This window comes from Pleurodeles waltl, chromosome 11 (genome assembly GCF_031143425.1).
Source record: "Pleurodeles waltl isolate 20211129_DDA chromosome 11, aPleWal1.hap1.20221129, whole genome shotgun sequence".
Lineage (NCBI taxonomy): Eukaryota > Metazoa > Chordata > Amphibia > Caudata > Salamandridae > Pleurodeles > Pleurodeles waltl.
In genome coordinates, this window is record NC_090450.1 from 264530778 (window position 1) to 264555146 (window position 24369).

The 24369-nt window shown below is 45.8% G+C and overlaps 1 protein-coding gene across 3 annotated transcripts in view; it reads right to left on the reverse strand.

Moving 5' to 3' along the window:
• The window catches only part of LOC138265631 (ephrin type-A receptor 3-like), a 451343-nt gene that overhangs the window by 37067 nt on the left and 389907 nt on the right, over positions 1 to 24369 (reverse strand). For all 3 annotated transcript variants that reach the window (XM_069213518.1, XM_069213517.1, XM_069213519.1), the window contains exon 12: positions 8568 to 8629. In XM_069213518.1, coding sequence (XP_069069619.1) covers positions 8568 to 8629 — 62 coding nt within the window. The remainder of the gene's footprint in view (positions 1 to 8567; positions 8630 to 24369) is intronic.

The following is a 24369-nucleotide window of genomic DNA, read 5'->3' on the forward strand; positions in this document are numbered from 1 at the left end:
CGGCGCAGCAAGCTGCGCCGCCATGGAGGATTCCTCAGGGCAGCGGAAAACCGGCGGGAAACCAGCGGTTTTCCGTTTCTGACCGCGGCCATACCGCCGCGGTCAGAATGCCCTTGGGAGCACCGCCAGCCTGTTGGCGGTGCTCCCGCAGTCCCCAACCCTGGCGGTCTCGGACCGCCAGGGTTGGAATCACCCCCAGAATCTTCAAACCTTCCTTTAAAACCAACACATTTGCTTCCAACTGATAGTGTTGTACAGAATCTTATAAGAAGAGTCACACCTCTACATTTTAAATATGACCTCTAAGCAAAGACTAAGCCAAGTATCCTTTATCTCTACTACAGAGACATATCCTCATATCACATTTCGAATGAAACAAATTTAACCAGAAACTCTGGCTCTTAGGTCAAAATGATATAAATATATATATTTTTTTGCCTTATTCAAACCACTTAAATGATCTCAACACACCAGTTGCAATTTAAGTGCCAAGTCACAAAGCAAAATAATTACAAAATTTGTTTTAGAGAATTTGTTGAGAAAAAATGACAGTTGACATAAACCTTTTGTATGATTCTTTAAATGTAACCATATTCACAAAATAAACTTCTATGATAAAAAATGGAAAATTTGATTTGCTACTGAAAGCCATAGACGTGAAATCTGTCTAGTGGATCTATGAAGATTAAAATACACTGCAGATTCGCCTGCTTGTAGCATAGAACATGATATTTGTATGAACTGACACTGGCATACAGAGGTGCAAAAACAGACCTACTACAGCCTAATAGCCCGCAGCAGCGGTTTATACCGGCCATTAAAGGCCCACTCCAGTGATATAGAGCCAAACCGAAGGCGAGGGCCTTTAACACGGAGCAGGACCTTAATGCCGGTATAGCCCAGTTGCAGAGGGCTATAACGCTATAAGAACATTCTGCCACTGGAGGGCAGAATGTTCTGATGAATAAAACAAAGGCCTCACAGAGCTGAGGGGTCCATGAGGCCTTTGTTCACAGCAACAGCTGTAGCCAACATTGGAATTTTGGAGCTCCAGTCTTCTACTGGCCATTAGAAGCCTGGAGCACTCCAAGATTTTCAATGGAGCTCCCAACATCCCAATGTCCTAATTTACGTTATATACCTGGCGACAACTTAGAATGTTCCTTGCCTTGACTGTGCTGTGTTCCTTCTCAGGTCAAACTTATGAGAACAATCATCAAGGGCTATAACTACATTAACAGCCTCACAGGATACATATGTCATCATTATGACATTGGCAGTGAAAAACGCCTACTTCTGCAGTGATGGCTGCCAACATACCGTCACCGCGGCTACCATCCGTCTGCCATATTATGAGCACTGCCTGACTTCTGCCACAATAAGGGCAGAAATCTAGTAGCAATCATACTGGCGGATGGTGGTAAGCTGGTGTTGCTACCACCAGGACTGCCACGCCAGTAGAATGCTGCCAGATGTATTATGACCAGTAATATGGCCTGGCGGTGTTCTGCTGGTGGCGCGCTGCTTGCAGTAGCAGTTCCCCTTCCCTGCCGGAAGACCTCCTCGACCAAGGTAAATCGGGCTTCTGACAGGGGAGTGGGGTGGGAGGGTTGAGGATGCTGCATGTGTGTGTCTGAGTGTGTGCATGAATGTGTGTCTGTGTGTGTTGTGTTGTTTGCATGGTTGCATGCGTGTGAGTGAATGAGTGTAAGAATGGTGAAGTGAGTGCGTGTCTGCATGTCAGTGTGATCGTCGTAAGAATGTGTGTGACCATGTCTGGAAGTATGCGTGTATGAATGCGTGTATGCCAGTGTGTGTGTGTGTGTGTGAATACGGGTATGCCAATGTGAGTGATTGGGTGTATGCGTGGTGCGTGCCTGTAGGTGTGTGTGTGTATGGGGGTGGAGGGGTTTTTATGAGGATCGGAGAGGGTGTGTGTGTGTGTGTGTGTGTGTGTGAGGACTGGAAGGGGGTGGGGGAAGTTAGGATGGAGGGGGGGTGTCAGGTGAGTGTTGGGGGGGTGAGGGATCCGCCTGACGGTGACAGGGAAGGAATACCCTGTCACCGGTAGGGCCTTCCACTATGGTTTTCACAGCATTGCAAACGGCACAAAAACCATGGTGGTATGCAGGCTCATAATGCAGCCGGTGGTACTATGCCGGCCGCCGGGCTGCAGATAGACATCTCCAGCCCGGTGGCTCATACCGCCATGGCGGTATGAGTGGAGAAGTGGCGGGTTGGCTGAAGCCAACCTGCCAATGTCATAATGTGGTGGTATGTACCGTCAGCCTCTTGGCGGTTTTGCTGCAACGTTACCACTCACCGCTGGAATCATAATGACCCCCTTAGACTAGTGTGTCTGCCACCAGAAAGGACTGGAGATGATGGATGTAGGGCAGAAGAGCAACCATGGTCCAAAAGATAATGAGGTCATTTGAGGGCACTGAGACGTGTGTTTTGGCTCTGTGAATGAACTCCCTTCCCTAGTACTCAGTGTTAACTTTCAGTTTCAACAGAAGTATTGGAGTATGACAACCATGTTCATTGTCAGAAAGTAAAACAAAAGAATCGGTTTTCAGCCTCCCTTATTCCCTCCCTTCCTTACCCCTTTCCTTCCCTCCCCCTACCTCCCTTCCGTTCCCTTCCCTTACCAAGGTTTTTGTATATACTGCAAACTACTGGTCGTAGCCTCAGAGTTCTTTGGGCCAGTTATACCAGTATGATTGCTGAATAAAGAAATACGAAGTTGACAGCAGAAGCCAACAATCTAACCATGTTTATTGATAGCCGTTTGAAAAAGAATTACAAAGACTTTCTTGGTCAAAAGCTGGCCTTAGGTGTCTGACCTGCAGACCTGGGTCATAGATCAAGGCCAGGTACCCGGTTAACTGGAAGGAAAACACAACATCTGACTAACAGGGTGGGCTTTTCATGCTATTCTGAATATGAAATAGCACACATCCTATCCTAGATACACAGAGCCAGTACTATAGAGGTGATGCCTGTGTGAGAGGGGCCTACCTCGATTTTGTTCGAGGGGAATCACCGGCTGGCACATAGCTCTATGGGTTCTAGGTGGAAGATGAGAGATGAACACCACAACTAAGCAGTCAGGTGATCTCCTGTGTAAAGATTCTCGCTCATTGATAAACCAGTCTTCCATGGATAAACAATGGATGGGCTTGTTGCACTGGATTTCCAAGCTCATTCAAGTGGCCAGCCTTTGGTCCAACAGACATTTGTGTACAATAAAAATGAACAGCTCTATTACCCATAGCAATGCTCCTCCTAAACTCATCCATTTCTAAAACCCTTTGCTGTTTGGCAAATAGGGCCATATGTACCAAAGCATTTTCCCATTGACAAAGAATGGGTAAAACCCTTTGATAAATCTGGCCCATAGTTCCTTGTGCCACCCAACTGCAGCTAGTGATTCAGCTGACTTTTAGTATTAACTGCTCAAGTCATTCCAAATGGATATCATGTTTTTTCTAGCAGTCAATGTTAATTATTGGTAACAAAATGCTTTGATGTTAAGTGAAACATGGATCACATGCTTTTGCGAGCATGACCAGTATTAACGAATAACCTAGGTTAGGGTATTTTAAAAATCTTAAGTGGATTGAAAATGAAAATGTCTTATATGTTGGTCTATAAGCTGTTTTTTGTTTGTTAGTATACACAGCCACACGAGCATGGAATGAAATAAAAATGGGCTCTGAGCCCCATTTCTACTCAGTGGGTACGCTACATACATACTGATAGGAGGTGTGAGGAACTACTGCTGTTCTCAGGAGGACTGCTATACTCCATTAGGACAGTTACAGCACGAGTATACACGGCAGGTTTAATTTAAAGGGACAAAGCCAGACTTCTCAATACTGCTACCGTACCATACATTCTTAGCAGTACAACACCAAGAATTATGGTCATTTCATATTGAGTCCCTTTTCATCACACGAGGACTGTGGCTCTGGCCCTCGCTTTTTGCCTCTTTTTCCACAGCTTTTGTCCACTTTTGGCCCCCTCGCCGTTCTCCGGCCTCGCCGATTTTTCCCGCCGTTTTTCGCTTTTCCCCGCCTACCCTCCCGCCGCCCACCTCCCAGCTGACCCCTCCACCCCCAGCTACAACATATATGGCGGCCGCTGCGAGGCGGAGGTAGCGACCCTTGACCCCAGGGTAGGTCGCTCCCCCACCTCCGCAGCGCCACCAGTGCCTGACTGCCTCCTCTCACCAACTCTCAGCTCCGCTCCAGCTGCCGTCTTGCCCGCTGGTGTCCTCCTTCTCCCGAGTGCTTGGCCCCGTGTGACTGGCTGAGTGATTGATTTCCCCCCGTTTTCTTCCGTGTATCCCGAGTGCTTGGCCCCGTGTGACTGGCTTGAGTGATTGATTTCTCCCCGTTTTCTTCCGTGTAACCCGAGTGCCTGACCCCCCGTGAGTGCCCGGTCCCCCTGACACGTTTCTCTCACCCCCGTTGTTTTCTCTCCGGCCCCCTCGCCGTTCTCTGGCCCTCGCCTAGCTTTTTGCCTCTTTTTCCACAGCTTTTGTCCACTTTTGTCCCCCTCGCCGTTCTCCAGCCTCGCCGATTTTTCCCGCCGTTTTTCGCTTTTCCCCGCCTACCCTCCCGCCGCCCACCTCCCAGCTGACCCCTCTTCCCCCCGCAACCCCCGCCTGACCTACGACTCCGCCACCCTCGCCAACCTCAACCCCGGCCGCACGCCGGGTTGCCACCACGCCACCCCGAAACGAACCCATGGACCCTTCACCTGCAGCAACTGCCGCTTCAGCTGCCAACGGACTCACACCGCTCCCGTCAAGAACGACTCCCTCGGAAGCAATCTCCACTGCATCCTGGTCAACACCCGATCCGTCCACAGGCACGCCATCGAACTGTGGAACCTCATCAACTCAACGAACCCTGACATCGCCTTCCTCACCGAGACCTGGATGAACCCCTCCTCGGCACCCGACATCGCCATAGCCATCCCCGATGGCTACAAAATCATCCGGAAAGACCGCACCAACCGCACCGGAGGAGGCATCGCCATTGCACACAAAAGCTCCATCCGCATCTCGACCCACACCGACGACTCACTCCCCGACGCCGAACATCTCCACTTCACGATCCACAGCGACCCCAAGACCACCCTCAGAGGCACCCTCGTGTACAGACCACCAGGACCTCGCACCAAGTTCAGCGAAGACATCGCAGACTTCGTCAACCCTCACGCACTCTCGTCCACCGACTACATCCTCCTAGGAGACCTCAACTTTCACCTGGAGAACCTCACCGACAACAACTCTACCGCCTTACTGGACAACCTCGCCAACCTGGGACTGAAACAGCTAGTCAACACCCCCACCCACTACGCCGGACACACGCTCGACCCCATCTTCTCCTCCAGCAAACACATCACCTTCAGCCACGCCACCGAACTCACCTGGTCGGACAACAGCTGTGTCCACTTCAGCTTCAAGAAGACCACCATGCATCACCACACCCAGCAACCACCAAGAAGACACTGGAATCATATCACCACTGAACAGCTCGCATCAACCCTCTCCCAGGACCAACCCACCAACACCACCAACCCCAACGAAGCCGCCAACAACCTCACAAGCTGGATCTCCGACTGCGCCAACCTCCTGGCCCCCCTGAAGACTCAAGCTAACACCAACAACCACAAAAAAAACTCCTGGTTCACCCCCGACCTCAAGGACTCCAAGAAAGAATGCCGCGCCCGCAAGAAGAAGTGGCGCCTCAACCAAACCGAGGAGAACATGTCAGCTCTCAAGGACGCCACCCGCCAACACCACCAACACCTCCGCGCCGCACGAAAAACAGCCTACCGGAACAGACTTGACAACAACGCCCACAACAGCAAGGAACTATTTGGCATCGTCAAAGAACTCTCCAACCCGGACGCAGAAAACAACTCCATCCCTCCCTCACAAGACCTCTGCGACTCCCTCGCAACCTTCTTCCACCACAAGATCACCGATATATACAACAGCTTCACGACCGCCAACGCGAACCCCCCCCCTGAACCCGCCACCGACATCACCACCATCCTCACCTGGAGCCCAACCACCACCGAGGAGACCACCTGCGTCATGAACTCGATCCACTCCGGATCCCCATCGGACCCCTGCCCGCACCACATCTACAACAAGGCCGACAACATCATCGCACCGCACCTCCGAGACGTCATCAACGCCTCCCTCACCACCGCCACCTTCCCGGAGAGCTGGCTCAACGCCCTCTTAAAGAAACCCACAGCAGACCCCACCGAACTCAAAAACTTCTGACCCATCTCTCTCCTACCGTTCCCCGCCAAAGTGATTGAGAAAATCGTCAACGCTCAACTCACCACCGCCCTGGAAACCAACGACTCCCTCGACCCCACACAGTTCGGTTTCAGGGCCAACCACAGCACCGAAACCGCCCTCATCGCAGCCACGGACGACATCAGAGCCCTGACCGACAAGGGAGAAACCGTGGCCCTCATACTCCTGGACCTCTCTGCAGCCTTCGACACGGTCTGCCACCGCACCCTGATACGCCGCCTCAGCAACGCCGGCATCAGAGGCAAGGCCCTGGAATGGATCGTCTCCTTCCTCTCCGGAAGGACTCAGAGAATCCGCCTGCCCCCCTTCAGATCCACAGCCACGGAGATCATCTGCGGCGTACCCCAAGGATCCTCCCTCAGCCCCACTCTCTTCAACGTCTACATGACCCCCCTGGCGAACATCGCACGCAAACACGGACTCGACCTCATATCCTACGCCGACGACACCCAGCTCATCATATCCCTCACCAACAACCCCACCTCAGCAAGGACCAGACTACATGACGGCATGAAGGAAGTAGCGAACTGGATGACAGACAGCCGGCTGAAACTGAACACAGATAAGACGGAGGTCCTCATCCTCGGCCCTACTCCCACCGCATGGGACGACTCCTGGTGGCCCCCCGCCCTAGGCAGCACTCCCCAACCCACCGACCACGCACGCAAACTCGGCTTCATCCTGGACTCATCCCTCTCCATGACCAGACAGGTTAACTCGGTGACCTTGGCATGCTTCAACACCCTCCGCATGCTCCGTAAAATCTTCCGCTGGATCCCCACCGACACCAGGAAGACCATCACCCACGCCCTCGTCACCAGCCGCTTGGACTACAGGAACACTCTGTACGCCGGCATCACCACCAAGCTGCAGAGGAAACTCCAACGGATCCAGAACGCTGCCGCACGACTCATCCTGGACATACCCCGCCACCACCACATCTCCGTACACCTAAAGAGACTCCATTGGCTCCCAGTCAACAAGAGGATCACCTTCAGACTCCTCACCCACGCACACAAAGCCCTTCACAACCTCGGACCCAAACTCATCAACAACCGCGTCTCCTTCTACACTCCTCCGCGCACTCTACGCTCGACCAGACAGGCCCTGGCAGCCGTACCCCGCATCCGCAAAGCCACCGCCGGAGGAAGATCCTTCTCTTTCCTGGCAGCGAAGACCTGGAACTCTCTGCCCAGCCACCTTCACGCCATACCTGATCACCTCTCCTTTAGAAAGCAGCTCAAGACCTGGCTCTTCGAGCACTGACACCCCCCCCACCAGCGCCTTGAGACCCTTTATGGGTGAGTAGCGCGCTTTATAAATATGAATGATTGATTAATTGATTGATTGAGGACTACTTAACTTCGTATGTAAGTTGGTAAGTATTTTTTGTAGCCCCTATGTCTATATATATGCATGTATGATTATATATATATGTGTATGTATGTGCGTGTATATGTATGTGTGTTTACACACCCACACACACATAGATATATATATATATATATATATGTATATATATATATATATATATACACACACACACACATAAAAGACAGAAACATATTCACATATATATACACACACACACACATAAAACACAGAAACATATTCACAAAGGGGTGATGTGCATGCCGTACTTTTATTGGGAACACAATAATATATACATATAATGAATATATATGTTTACAATTAAAAGTGTACTTTACTTTACAATACGTGTATGCATGTAATTAAGAGTAGTATTTTTTAATTTAAATTCAGTAATTATATACTTACATTTTAATGTATCCATCTCTGAACCCTAAAACCCTCACTACCCGATATACACTGTCTAGTCATCCTGGGACCCTAAAAACACCTTGACTACCCCTATACACTAACCACTCCTGAACCCTTAAAACCCCTTAGCATTCGACAGATCCAGAGGAACATCTGGAGAACTGTGCTTGATGCAGTTCTCAAGCCATATTCCTGTAAATGTTTATGAATTCTGAAAAGTAGATCTATTCCCTACATGGGCGTACTTCTGTATGTGCAGATTTACACTTTATTCGTGACTAGGACTTAAAGTCTTGTTTTAGCCAGAACTGGAAGTGGTGACTACCTGACCCTGTGAATACAACTTTTAGTGTCTCGTTAGTATGGGGGATTCTGTAATGTGTACCTATGGAAGGAGAGAGGGATGAGTAAGGAGCAGTAATTCGGATCTCCTTACCTTCAGAAAAGAATCCAGAGACCCATTTTCCATGAATTCGGTGATAATCATCACAGGTTTACCTGAAAAGAGAAAAGAAGGTTGAGAATGCCACTCTTCCTTAAACCGATCTAAATCCAAACATCAAATAACAGCTGCCATAGAAACTGATTTCCCCAGGATATCCAGACAGTTAAATAGGTGAAGTCACAGATGTTCCACATAACATCATGGTGGCAGATAGAACTCAGCACAGTTTGCAGAAGGTGATGCTATATTGTACATTCTAGAAGGTGGAAGGCATTTGCTACATGTGAAACAAAAATATTTGGGGTGCCAAATCACGAAGAAAATCTGATACAACATGCACTCCCTCGGGTTACGTTTCCTTATTTGTAGTAGGCTACGCTTTCCTGCATTTCAAATCCTGCACAATATAAATCAATCACAGCGCTCCTCAATTTTAAAGATTTTTAAACATAATTATTTAACCAAAAATGTTTTGATTGTTCACAAAATTGGCTGAAATTCCCAAGTTGATACGGCCTTCCTCTCATGGTCAATCATTTCGAAATCTGTATCTCCGTTCCAGGCACTTGACTATACTGATAAACCTACACATCAACACAATGATTGTTCTTAGTTACCCTTACTTTAGCCCTAGTTACCCATTTCCCCATTCATTAAGTTAGTTGATCATTGTCAACAATTAGAACAGCTCATATACAATATATATTTCACCCGTATTCTGATATATTACAACACTAGAAAGACATACATGAAATGGGAAATGATAATATGGGTGTCTAAGGTTAATTATTGTGTTTATTTGTCAGATTACTATAGCAGAGCCACTGAATAGGAGACATAACATTTTGCTATCATCCCTCCTGCGCCCTTTGGAACATCCTTCTAAAAACCATTTGGGAAAAACACAATACCTTATGTCCTGCCACCCTCCACAACCATTCTAAACAGTACCCTATAAACCTCTGGCCAGACATTAAAAAAAAAAACTGACGTCCTGCTACCCTCACCCGCCATCCTTGATAATACCCTCCCTGATCTCGTGTGAACATAAAATCCCAATATCTAGAGTCCTGGCGCTCTATTTCGCTACAGACTGAAGATCCCCTCTACCTCCCGAGGCAACAACCATGCTGTCTGCACTCAATATGACGGTAGGCGACATTTAGCACATCCTCCTCACTATATCATTATTGGAGTTTGCAGCAAACAATATGACCGGTGTGTTTGCCAAATGCCAACCAGTCACCTCATCAGTTTCCATTGAAGCGGGAAGGGCGGCGTACGTATATTACATCTGTGGCTACCATAAGTGGTCTGCATTCAGTCAGGTCTGCACTTTCGGCATCCCCTCATTGGAGTATCGGTTTCGAATGACCCGCAGGGATTTAGCAGGAATGACAACGCTATGACTCCCAAGTGTCGGCACAGCCGTATATTTTCAAGTGATTCTCACCCAAAACGGTTTCGATGGGGTGGCTCAATTTTGCATGTTGCTTTGCTTGACATGACTGGGAAGTTATGGCTTAATCCAACCTGCAATAAGTGGCCCAGAGTAAGCCTAGATGCCTACTGCATGTGAATTGGCTACTTGTGAAACTCTGGAGAGAATTCAATGATTTACAAAGCAAACCAGTGACTTATCTGACATCAGGTTTGGTGGTACCAAAGAAAAGTCACACACCATTGGGTAGCATGTACCTGGTAACAGCACTTAAGATATTTAGATACATTTATAAATACGGCAAGATTAATTTGCATATCCCACACTTATATTAATCGCACTACCCCTGGAAGCCATGATCCATTTTCACATGGGGTTCCAGCAGGAGAAGTTGGCATGCTATGCAGGTATGTATAAAAGCTTGATCGGATTTCCTTGGACAAAATCCCAGCACTGCTTGGTATCTTTGACACTGGGTGCCCTTGGCTTTGTCATATCCTGCATGAATAGGAGCACCATGAAGGTTTTGGGGCTTGAGAAGGCTGCTCTCCAAGGACTACTTTTGATGGCTCTTTAGACTTCTTTTAATGGACCATACATCTTGTGACACTGTAATTTTTAAATACTTGCTTTTTTCTGTGTTGATAAGAATTACAAGTATTCCTTGTCTTTTGGTGTCCTGGTGAGGCTGTATTTGTATGGCCCTAAACGTGTCACCAATTTCTCAAGGAGGCCTAACTTCAAAATTATAATTTAGAGAGACTAATGTTAGCCAGGCTACTTGGAGGCAATTCAACCCAGAAGTCCTGGCATTTGTTGGACTGCCTTTTGTGGATTTTGTATCTGTAGAATGGTTGGAACTACTGCATTGCTCAACCTGGGAAGTTACAAGGAACTTTACAATTGTTTGGCATTTATGTATGAAATATCAGATATTATATTATGTGTTTTATGTGTTAATCACAATAAATTACACCCGCAGTTGAGGGTATCACAGCAGAAATTTGGAACTCTTTAGAAGACTCATGGAAAATTGCTTTGGAAGAAATATGTTTCCAATGATAATTCAGGTATCATTGTGGAAGAAGACATTTAATTTATTCCCCTTGCGTACCCATTTTTGTTTGGCTTAACAGTTACTAGTCCAGGGACAGTAGGGGTTATATGGGCATTACCCTTTTGGATGATACTAGTCTGCACTCAATGACAGTAGGAAGCATAGACACCATGCAAATCACTGAGAAGACCTAGTACAGACAGAGATTTCCTCTGAACTGCAGGACTGTGCAGACCCATGGCTGACTGGAGAAGTGGGGGTTCTGGTGGAAGGTGCCTATCTTCCCTCAGGTCTTCAGAGTCCGATAGAGGGGTAATAAAGAATGGGAAATTTTTTTCTATTCCATGCTTTTCCTTGAGTCCGACCGGGATTAGCAGGATAAGCCTTGTGAAATGAGTGCTTCCATTGGTGATGTCTCATCAGAGAAAAACAACTTCAGTTTTTCAGTACTGTGAGATTACAGCAGTGAATAACTGGATTTCGAATGGTGTATTCCCAATCAACCAATGGAGCTGTACAGGAGTGTCAGCAATGCGGCTGTCCTGCACTGAAGGGTTCAGAGTGACATCATGGACAACAGCGAAGTTAAATTTGTCCATCATAATGTTCAAAACTCCCAGTTTGAAAAAGTTGCTGCGTTGTTTTGTATGGGGCAGTCCCCTCCTACCTTCCACAGTTGCCTCCTCAGAGTGACCTCATTAACAAGCAAAAGAAGGGGTAAGGAAGCAATATATTTTTTAATAAAGACATAGAAAGTGCAATGCAATGTTTCAAAATCAGGTAAAATGCATATATGTGTTACCAATTTAATTCTTACATGCATTAATTGTTAAATATTGTGTGCTATTATTTTTGTAACCGTTTTTATGAGTGGCCTAAAGACAACCTCATGTTTTCCAAAACAAATCATAGTAAAAATCTATATGTATATATTTATTTATATATAAATGACACGGTATATGACACCTGCTTAACAAAAACTACCTCTGAATTTCTTAATCCATATCTCTTCACGAACTAGTATCTGTGTTTAATAATCTCAGTTAATGCTCACAGGCGCACCGCAGAGCAGTAAACTGTTCACTCATTAATCTCAGTCTTCCATATTTATAAAACCATTCCGACCAATATTGTCCTCTAGTTGACAAAAGATCAACCCTAATGTTCTTTGGATCACTGAGTAAATATGTTAATTTAATCTGCAGAGCGTCGCGTGGCACCTGCTTGGACTTCTGCAGCCCCCATCAGCGGCTGTGATGCTGCCATGTTAATCCAGAGCTCATTTGTCATGGGGCTGCAGTCAAGGCTCTTTAATGGACTTTGCCTGACATTTTGGGCAGTGGGGTCAGTTAAGTCACATTCACGGTGACCTCTGTCACCAATGACCTTCTAAGGTGCTGCGGGTCTCCCAATGAAACTCCAGCCCTTGGGGATTGGGAAGGAAAGCCTGTGACAGGAGAGGGATGGCTTTTCACAGCATTAAACGGGCATGCACAATCTGCTGTCACACAAAGCCTGTCAGCCTCTCAGTGGTGTTTGAGGGTTGCCCGTGGGTCTTGAAAATAAAAGTAAGAGATGTGCCGAGATCCTCATAACAATGGTTCACTTTCATATATGTTTGCCGTGTCGTTTTTCACCTTTTTCGCTCTGCCCTTCAGCCTCTCTCTCAACTTTCCCATCCAGCCAGTTCTCCCATTTCCTCTTGTATTCTGTTCTATACAACAAACGTTTCACGCCGTTAGTCGTTTACATCTACTTTGATTGACCGAACCTCTCTAGCCTTGGCTATCTCACTTATTCCAACTCCTGTCCATGCCCACCATTCCCCCTCTCTCTGAGTCACCGTCCTCTTGCTGTGTCCTTGGCCTGCTATGCCTACAGTAAATTAGTTGATTCCAGTTGCATTTTGCAACTGTTTTGTAATTTGGACAGCTGTTTTTATGGTGACAAATTATATTTATCTAATTCAACTGCTGTTTTGTTAACCAATATCTATCTATCTATCTATCTATCTATCTATCTATCTATCTATCTATCTATCTATCTATCTATCTACTAATGGTTGCCAGTTATATTAAGGACCTAGTTTCTATACACAAAATGTTTTTTGACTTGCCTATATCCTAAGGACCGTTTAACGAACCTTCACAAAAATTTCTCAAAAAAGTGTCAAATTGGGTCTTGTGCATAACGTTTTTGGGAAGGATCTGTCAAGCAAGGGGAAAGAAAAAGGGATTGTCAAAAAAGTGTTTTGCATTTAGTTCCCTTAGACTCTTTAGACATGCCTGCAGCCCGAGACACTGGAAGGAATTACACCAAATCTGGAAAGCTTTTTGTCAACAGATCACTCTTTTTTAAATTTGGTGTAAATCCGTTCAGTAGTTTTTGAGATATTAAAGTGAAAGGAAATGTGTATATATGGGGCCGTGTACCCAGAGAGATCTCCTGCTGAGATCTGTTTGGCTGCCAACACTCCAAACAAGAAGTTTTGGCAGTCATTTTAGGACTTGGCTTTACCCAAGTCATAAAAAAAATTAAACAAAAATAGAAAAGGGAGCAGGGTATATATACCCTATCCCCCTAGCCTTGGTCGAGGGAACCCCCTCATTTAGTAATGCTTTGGCCCCCAGGCAGGCCAGGTCCCAGGTTTTGAGGGCTACAAAGCTGGAGAGGGTGCACAGGGCCTTCATCCTAGGGCTTTTAGAAGCCCTGGGAACCACTACCTTCCCAGGGCTATGTTTATAGATAATGCAGAGGATGTGCACCCCAGGAACTACCACCTCCCTGGGACAAAATATTATAAAATTAATATGGGGTCCTGTGGACTCCCGTGCCCCAGGAAACACCACCTCCCTAGGGCAATATTTAAAAATATCAACAGGGGGTCTTGTTGACCGTCCTGGCGACCACCACCTCCCCAGGGCTACAGATTGATTTAAAGAGAGGGTCCGTTGCTGTCCCTGGTCCTGGGTCCACCACCTCTTCGGAGTAGAAATTAAAAACCTGCTGGAGGGCTGTGCCGCCCCCCTTTTTGAGCTATAAATGGCCCTGGGAACCGCCACTCCCCAGGGCCAACTCCTGCTACCTCCTGAGGTGCCCATCCTTGGGAGGCAGCTGTTTGATTTTGCTTGGGGGGGAGCTGACAGCTCCTGCCAAGCAAAAGCAAACACTCCACTGTCAGCAAGCGGGAGCTGCCTAAATTCTCCTGCTTGCTGAAAGCAGATATTTCATCACTTTCTCTACTCACTAACATGCAAGCAGGGAAAGAGATCAAAACATTGCTTCTGCATGCAGGAAGCTGCTATTTGTAGCAGCTCCCTGTGTTCAGGAGCAGTGCCGGCTCCTGCAGGAGGCGGGGAGTCAGCTGGGACCACGGGGTCCTTGAAGCGCCCCCCTGTGGTACTCTCATTTTCTCCTTCTCTTTCTCTCTCTTCCGTAGTAGGATTGAAGAGCAGCGAGAGAGAATGTTAGTGAAATGGTCTCTCCATACAATTACTTCAAAGCATCACACCAGCAAGATCTTTGGTACACATTATTTTAGTTATGTTTTGATGCACACCATAACACTTCTGGCCTACTGGTAAAGCATTCGGTTGAATGTTGTAGCTCTGTCTGGACAGAGCATGGTAAAGAGTCACCTGTGATCTAGTGGTAAAGGTCCCAGCCTTGAGGCTCCCACTGTGGCCCCCATCTATCGCTACTGGGTGCATTGGGTGGAGTCAGTGCACCCAGAACAATGTGGCCGGGCCCAGGGTGTTAGGGTGCCCAGGGCTGAAATTGACCTAGCGAGGAGGGCCAGCGGGCTAGGTCCCTTTTTTAGTAGAAAAAATGGCCCTGGAGAGTCTCTGGTCCCCAAGGCCTGGGGGAGTGCATGTCCCGCTGACTATTTTTAATTTATTGCCCTAGAGATGTGGTGGTCCCTGGGGGGGGTCCTTTTGGCCGTTCCCATCAATTTATTTAAAGTAACCCCAAGAAGTGGTGGTCCCTCAGGCTGGGGGGGTCCACACACCACCCCATATATTTATTTATTAATTTTAGCAATAGGGGAGGTGGTGTTTCCCTGGGCCCAGGGTCCCATGTGGCCCCCAAATATTTTTTGTAGGTAGCGATGGGGAGGTGGTGGTCCCCGGGCCTGGGAGTCTACCAGCCCCCTAACTATTTTAAATTTGTTATCCCAGGGAGGCAGTGGTCCCTCAGGTCCGGTTGGGGTCCGTGCGGTACCGCAACAATTCTCTTTAGGTAGCCCTAGGGACGCAATGGGCCCTGGGGCTCAGGGGGTTCATGTGGCCCCCAAACACTTTTTATTTGGTAGCAAGGGAGGTGGTGGTACTCGGGGCCCAGGGGAGTCCATCTGGCCACCACATTTTTTTACTAGGTAGCCACTGGGAGGTGGTGCTCCCCAGGGATGGGTCTCTGTGGCCCAACATTTTTTTTTTTGGTAAGGTAACCCGCGGAGGTGGTGCATGGCATGGGGTTGGGTGATTATAGGGGATTGGTCGAAGGCCAGGCCACAGGCTGTGCGTGGCATGGTGTTGGGTAGTTATAGGGGCTTGTTATGGCCAGGCTGTATGGCCAACCATCCCTCCCTGTGGCCAAAGGCCATGCACGGCGCAGGCTTGGATAATTATATGGGGTTGGCTGCAGGGTCTGGCCAGAGGCTAAGCCCTGCCACCAACCTCTACCACGTGCAAGGAGGGATGGTTATAGGTGGGGTGGCTGCAGTGCCTGGCCACAGGTCAGGCTGTGCGGCCCACCTTGCCACACGCGGCCATGTATGGAGCATGATTAAGTGGTTATATGGGGTTCAGCCAGGCACTGCTGCCAACCTCTGCCAAGCACGGACAGAGGCCGTGTCTGGCAGATATTAGATTAATGTATAGTAATTAAAATTAATATACATTAAAAAACCACAGAAATTCACTGAACAAACCAAAGGTTAAAGGGACGGTATAGTTAGGAAATATAATTTATCAAACTTAAAAATTGAAGAAAAAAAAAGGTTACAGGGACATTATAGTTAGGCTCACATTTTAAACGTACAAAACCATAGAAATCAGGCTGTTACAGTTAGAGTTAATTCAAGTTACTATAACTCGTGCACTAAGGTAACTATAACTTGCATCCTAGCCATGCACTGCTCTTTACCACAGATATTACAGCACTCATGACATCTTTTATAACACCGTTGATAATGTCACTATAACTTTTGTAGTAAAATTATTGATGTGATAACTGTGCATGGTGGGGGCGCGAGTTATAGTTACCTTAGAGCACGAGTCACATTAACTTGAAATAACTCTAACAGCAGAATTTGTTATGGTTTTGTACTTATAACGTCCCTGCAACTTTTGCTTTTTTAAGAGAATGTTGATGGTTTTTCAAATTCTGTTTCATAATTATAACGTCCTTGTAACCTTTGTTTTTTCAGAAAGGGAAAGCTATTGGACTCCTTGTAACAAAGAAACTTTGCAAGCTTCAAATAGCAGTCTGGAACTCAACTGAGAGTGCCCTTGATGGCCGTATACATGGGTCTTTCGGTTGAATGAGCCCAGGGTGTTTGAAATTAGTTCCTTGTGCCTTCTCTCCCTGTCTGCAGGGATGATGTAAAGATGTTAAATCTCTGCTTTCGAGAGTGTAATCTGGTCTCACGTGCTTATAGCACACAAGGATGCTGTCTGGTGTCTGTGCCAGAAAATAACATCATTTTTCCTGCCTTATTCTGTTATTGGCTTGCGATGGAAATCTTGTCCTCTGTGTCACAGTCTATCTGCTGATATCAGTGCCACAAAGTGAAGTAGTGAGAGGCAGGAGAATCAGCTGCTATCCCTGACTTGCCCTTTGCGACAACTGTCTTTACCATTGCTAACCCTGGTCTCAGTCTTGTAAACAGGAAGTCCAAGGCATCATTTAATCAATACAGCATTTGCTGGTGTTAGCATTTTCTTGGACAGGTCCTAACAGCTGTTTACTTTCCTTAGACTGTTCACAGTGCCATTCCCTCAGTCACTCATCATCATATAGGAGGCTCTTGAGGGAGCTAACGATGAAGCAAGGGGTGAACTCTCTCATGTCACTGATTGGTCAAAGGTTGTATGATTTTACTTTCATTCTCCCAGGCATTTTCATAAATTGATGTCTCTGTGGATGGCGTCCTCTGACTAAGGCTGCCTTCAGCCCGGCAAGCCTCTCGCCGTCACTTGGCGGTTTCTTTCTATCAGATGGCCTAACATTGTCGTCTTCTCACTGTTCGTGTCTCTATTACCTGGAGAGGCTTCAGGTGTGTGGAGCCTGTGCCCTCTTCTATGGCTCCATTTACAAGGACGTGCTGCCTCGTCTTCGGACTGGTAAATAAAAGTGGCTGTCAGCGATAATAAATAGGCTTCATTTTCACGTGGAGCTTCTCCTGGCAGGAAAGCATGGGGAGGGGAGGGAAGGTCAGCAGCGGTGACAGCAACCGTAGGCCACCCCAAGAAAGCAAATTATGCACAAGTTTAATAGCAGAACTCAAGAGCCACCCTTATCTACAAGCAACACAAAATGTTACAATCTGAGGCTTTAATTATGAGGTGGGTACAGCAGGCTCTGAAAATGCCACATATGTGGGCACATATGTGAAGATTTTTCAACAGTCCACTGTTTCCAGACGTTGTTAATCAGTTTTAAATTCATATGAAAAACGCAAGTGCTGTTCCCAAAGCTTTTCTTACGATCTCACTGCTTGCACTGATGAATGCTGAGCTTGCTGTATAAGAAGCCTGCCTAACTTCATTCCACCTCATGCTTCTTTCTTGCATCACGTTACACTTCCTGTCTCTTCCTCTCACACTTGCTGTTATTTTTCAGCCTCGCTTTCTCCCTTTGTCACTGTTAGATCTGTCAGCCTTAGACTGGTCTTCCCCAAACTCTTTGCCTTACTCTTCCATTTTTTGCTGATCTCGTTTTTGTTGGCCTTAGGACTCTGCACATAAAGTGTGCACATGCACTTTAGCACTGCTAACCAGTGCTAAAGTGCATGTGCACACTTTATGATAACATTGGCTTACACCCAACTGGGGTATTTCATTTACATATAGGTCCCTAAGTAGCACTACATGTTCTCAGGGTGTGTAAATTTAGTACTACTAGTGAGCCAGCTGCACTGTTCCACCTACTCAAGTAGCTTATCAAACATGTCTCAGGCCTGTCATAGCAGCCTGTCTATACAGTTTAAACTGCCATTTCGACCTGGAAAAGTCAAACATTTTAGACCAGGTCTAAACATTCCTTCTTAATACATACAAATCACCCCTTGAGAAGGCACTAAACAACAGGATGCAGTTTATTTAGAAAGTTGGACATGTACTCATAACTTTGACATGTTCTGGTAGTGAAAAACTCCTAAATTGTTTTTTCTCTACTGCAAGGCCTACTCTCCCATAGGATAACATTTGGTTACCTTATTACCTTTTATTGGTGTTAAGTTTCAATTAGGAGCATGTTGGAAAGCAAAGTTTGGTGTTTAAAGAATTGGAATTTAAAACCCTCTTTAATGCTAAAGTTGGATTTTAAATCACAACCCTGAAAGTTGGTATTTTCTTATGCAAGCCATTTGGTGCCTGCAGCCTGAATTTGAATCACATGACTAGGTGTAGCTGGCAGTTGGTCTTTGTGTAAAGCTCACAGACAGTGAAACAACGTAGGAATAGGTGTTGGCAGGATGGGCCATCTCTGAATTGTTAGGTGGGAGGTGCTGTCACCTACCTCACTTGCACATCACAAAGACTCTGCTTCAGCATACTCATAAAGGGGTTCACATCAGTCTATTGTGCCCCCGTACATACTGGGGCCAGGAGAGAGGATATTCCAAAGTCCTCTGGGGGTGGAAATCTCCAGAACCTTCTCCTACTGCAGAGCTGGCACCAGATATAAATATTGGACTCTCAGACCCAACTTTTCAATACACCTTTGGACCTGTGGAAGAATCAGAAGGATTGGTGTGCTGCTTTGCTGCAAGGACTGCAGTTCTGCTGCCCTGCAGCCCACTGTCCCACTGCCTGGGTGAAAAAGACTGGACCAGCATCTTTAACCCAGGATCACCAGAATACCTCAAAGGGCTAGTTGGCTGGCCTCCTGATCAGAGTCGTAGGGAAAGAATGAGCTCCAACAATCTTGAACCCAGAATCTGGGCTCTTATCCCTCCAAGTGGTGCCACCCTAGTCCTGGACTCTTGGAAGTGGACCTGAAGGTGCTCTGTCAGTCTAGTTGTGGTTGTGTGAGCATAACCAACACAGCACAGCACCTCTCCTTGCAGCTCTGCATCAGCACTGCCACTGTGCTGATGCAGAGCTGCTTGGGATTTATGGACTACCTTCAGGTAGATTGGACTCCATAAATGCCTTGTCAATTCCTTGTCATTGGAAAAAGAGGAGGTAACAAGGAAACAATTGAACAATGTACTAGTTTTGTTTTAAGTCTTTATTCATTTAGTTGGACAGTGTTGTCCAGGAGCTGATTTTGTGCGACCGTATTTACAATAATAGAGGCATTGTATGATACATTCACGAGAATGATTTGGTGTGATTTAATTAACACATATCCAATGATAATTAATTGTGTCATTGTTGATGAAAATATCTTAATCTTTCCCCCAGTGTTTCTCACTTTATTCCGGTTCTGTGTGTTTTACAGCCCGTGGACGATGGGGGTATTAAACCCCCTCTTTTGTTTTAGTTAATAAATACTTTACACATTGCCTCTACGTTAAGCCTGACTGCTTTTGCACCAAGCTAACAGAGGGTTAAGCACAGTTTACTTTGGAGTTTGCTTGCGACTTCACCCAGTATACTGCTTGAGTAGGGTTCACAACCCTGAACCAGTAACCCGATTTTCTACAGTCACTGATTTTCTAATTTTCTCTTCTTCTGTTTTCCTTTTATGTCTTTCTTGCACTTGCTCCTATTCAAGGTCTGATGAAAAATAAGTCCCAGATGACAAAAATAAGTGCCGAAGCACACCACCGGCAATCATTGGAACAAATTTAGCATTGTTAGGAATGGGGCAGGTCGAGATAATAAGGAATAATTTTCTGTTGAGGAGGCTTGATCAAAACATACACACTTCCATTTGGGATGAGTTAGTACTAATATCTGTAAAGTGCACACTGTTGTGGTAGACATACCTCATCGCAGGTTAGCTGTTAGTTCACAGAGCTGATGTGGCACAAACAGCATGTAGAAATGATCTTCATGCCAGATAGCGCAGAAATCATTGAGGACATGATGGTGTAAGTTAATGACCTGTGGTTTAGGTTACTTTCTATTGTCCTTGTGTAGTTTGTTCCAGAGTCAAGAAGTACTAGATGAGAAGGCAATCAGAGAAGATAGTCTGGGGTCCTCGGCTTGATGACTAGAGGGAGTTCCCTGGTAAAGTACTGTCTAATAATGATTTGCAAATAATGATTAGGGATAGGAGTCTTCCTTTCTAGGGACCTGAGTATTCAGCCACTTATTACACTCAGATATAGCAATACTGAGTTATTGATAATTTCAAATGGGGTAACATTAGACACTGATTACCAGTGGGATCCTGACAATGCCATTAAAAATTAGGATTTCGAGGGGTGCCATTAATTTCACTCTCGATTCTGCTTATTCTTCAAACTCCCATCTCAGTATTTCACCTGTATTCTTTCAAACCTTTAGGAGGTGGAGTCTCTGGGAGGAATCCACCGGATGTATGGTGCTCTCACAGAACCCACACTACTACACCCGTGGGTTTCCACCAGCAATGCCAAACTTGACTGGTAACTGACATTATTGGCTTAATTGGAATTTGGAGTGCGCTCGTACTGTGGCTCATGATAGTTTGAAGAATACACTCTTATCATCCTGAAATCAGAGTAATAATACATTTGCCCTGTAGACCTGCTCTGTTTATTTTTTTACTGTGACCATAGAAGTGAAAGCCAGAAAAATGAAACTGAAGCTAGATTATACCAGATACTTGTGGATGAAATCCTCAGAAATACAATTTTTACACCCGTGACGCTCTATTTTACTAATCTATATGTGAAAATTAAGCTTGCTTCAAAGGCAGGGCACATCAGTCTGAAAATAGTCAATCAAAACAGTGCTGAAAATTGAATACATCTATTTTGGGGCTCCACAAAAATTGGGTAATTGAAGATAGCTGCAGAAAGTGGGTGGAGTTAGGAAAAACAAAGTAACGAAGGGTTGAGTCAACAACAGTGAGCCTATGATTTTTCTGTTCATGTGTGTTATTTTTTCAAAATGTGCACTCAAAGAAATTGACAACAAGGGTACTGTAATACAACTATTCTGGTTCACTTTAAAAAAGAACTGCATTTTAAAATGTTTAGCGATGAAGTCTAAAGGTCCAATAACATGATTTTACGGGTGGTTAATGCACTGGCTGCTCCAATCTGTATATAAACTGCTGGTCATCCTGATAATAGCATTTAGAGCATTAATGTTCTTGCTGCAGAGTAATGTGTAACTTCCGGTCTTAACTCCCAATCCTGATAATATAGCTCAGTGGTTTATGTTCTTTATGTAAACTCGTGCATGTAACCTGCAAGGCACAAGTTTGCATCCTTACTTGGATAAACTCTTGCATTTTATATAATTAGTGCCATTGGATTAAGCAGTAATTAACGCCTGTCAATAAGTGCCAAAGATAAGTAAGTTGAATTTGTGTGCTAAATCATTAGTAGTTATTAGTATGGTTACACGAACAAACACAATGATCAACATTAAATGTACCACACACTGAATAGACATGCTATTTTAATTAACTCGCTCCACAGCAAGATGCATATCTTTCAACATAACTCTTTCCAGCTTGATTTGCTAGTACCTTGATTACACATTATCTTCTCGTCTTTTTTAGGGAGCATGAGAAAGTAAAACACTTTCATGTCTCTATTCATATGTTGATACACCTGTGAAGTCACACATTGTATATTTGTTTCACTTATAGGCTACTGTGTCCGCATCGATCAATGCATGCTTCTATCCTCGTAAATCTAGCAAAAGGAAACACTGATTGTCCTTGAAGTGGTGCATTTGGAGGTGGAAACTAGAGGATTTCGACTCTTTGCCACCACTGACACCCACCCCCCGGAATAAAGACCAGAGACTCATCTAACAGTTAAAATGATGTCCTGTGTACAAGGATGAATTCAAGCCCTCATGGCCAGTACCACATTATTCTGAGTTCTATCACAATCTGTTGTGGAGGGACCCAGAGGGAAAGTAAATAAAGAATGGGGAGGAAGTGGCCTTCTAATTTCTAGACTGATTGGAGGTGAGGAGAGATGGAAACAGAATGTTCATATTTGAGAGGATGGACAGGCAGTCCACAGAAAGAAAGAGGCAGAGGCAAAGAGAAGACAGAAGGGTGCAAATAGAAGAAAGGAGGGCAAAGAAGACAGACATCGTAGTAAGATGGGGAGGAAATGTATGGTATGTAGGGCAAGAGGGAAACCTGAGGAGGAAGTGGAGGGAGAATTAGAGAGGGGCAGCTATGGAGGTGGGTGAGGGTCAAAAAGAGGAGGAAAGGCAGGTGTTTAAGAGAGAAAGTCGACTGGAGTTGTAAAACAAAGTGTAATGATGGTGAGATGTAGTGCCAAAATGTGGAGTAACTGATTAACAGCGTCCACAGAAAACGCAACTCGGTTGCTGGTTATGATCCTAAAACAAAGTCTATCACCCAGAGCCTCGGTTACCCATTATGCAAAGCTGGAAGTACTTACAACTGAGGTTACGGAACTTTCAGATTCGGTTAGCAACAAAAAAGATGAAAGAGACGAAGAGAACAAAGGAGAGAAAAGGAGGCGGAGAGGGGAGTGGCACAGGCTGCGTAGCCCATTCGTCTTGGCATGCCTGCCAGAGAGTGAAGGAGGCTGTGCTCCCTGGTGCCCAGAGCTTTGATGATTGCAGAGCTGGCTGAGCTGGCTGCTTCCGCTGTCTCTCAGCGCCTGACATGGCATATGCTCCTAATGCCTCATAATTAGGCTTGGCTATAGCTGAGAACCCTGAACAGCGCTCTGCTTTGCCCGAATGGCACGGGAATCCCTTGCCAATAGAGCAATATTTATTCAGTGGAATGGAAGAGTGAAACCACTCAGACCCCCCGCCCTCCGCCAAACACACAGAGACGCATACCAAGCCACACACACTTATAAAATTGTAAAACCATTTTTGCAAGCAATTATACTCACAGTTAGTGACGGGTCACCCTGGGGTCCCCACGGTGAAGCACATTCCTGACATTTCGCTGAGTGGTCGTTTTGAGGACCATTGAGGATGTCCAAGAACGCTGTGTCGGTGCTCAAAGAGACATTATAAATTGGGACACTGGTATTACACCATGAGATGGCTCTGGGTAAATTCTATATGGTCTCAGTGACGTCTGAAGACAGGGCTGGTGCTTTCATAAGGCAAAGCAAGGCAGGAGCCTAAGAATGCCACCTAGTGGCAGTGCTAAATTACTACCAAAGGACTCAAAATATATAGAGTATGAAGGGAGCTCCTGGAGGCATATTGCTATTTTGTCTGAGCACTGACATTTTTTTTTGCACCATATCTGTATGCAAGTTCTAAGCTGCAGATTTGTTACACTAAGAGTTGCCAAATTAATCTGTCCCATCCATTCTCCCGCTCCCAACCCAACACATTGTCATAGGGACCCTCCACACTACCATTCTTTTCTGTTTGTCTTTTCCCGTCCCTCTTCCTGTCTTCATGTCGCCTCCACTCTTCAAGACCCCTCACTCACATCCACCTCTGTTCCCTGTTTAAAAATTCCTTTCTATTTCCTTCCGTTTTTTTCCTGACACCAAAAACACTCTTCACCATACAACCACAATTTTTTTGTCTGCATGATATTTCCCTTGACTGGTTCCCTTTTCTTCTCTGCAGTTTTTGCCCTCCGAGTCCTACTTTCTGTTCTCACTCCTTCACCCTCTATCTTTCGTTCCCACTTCCCATTATTTCATCACCCACAGTAAATCTTTCTCTTCACCATTTCCTTTTTAAACTCACCAGCATATTCTCTTCTGCCACTAAATATGCTGCACAGTCTGTAATTTAGTGTCACTGAAAATGGACACAGATACAAGGCCGAGAGTTACGGATAGAGCAAAATTTATAAGCATTTTAATGGGTCATGTCAACGCATGTATGATGCCAATGAACGTATGGATTGATCTGAATCAAAATTGCACTTTCATTAGGTGTAAGAACCAGTCCTTAACAACTGCCACAAAGCCCTACTAAGGGTGAAGTGAGGTCCGC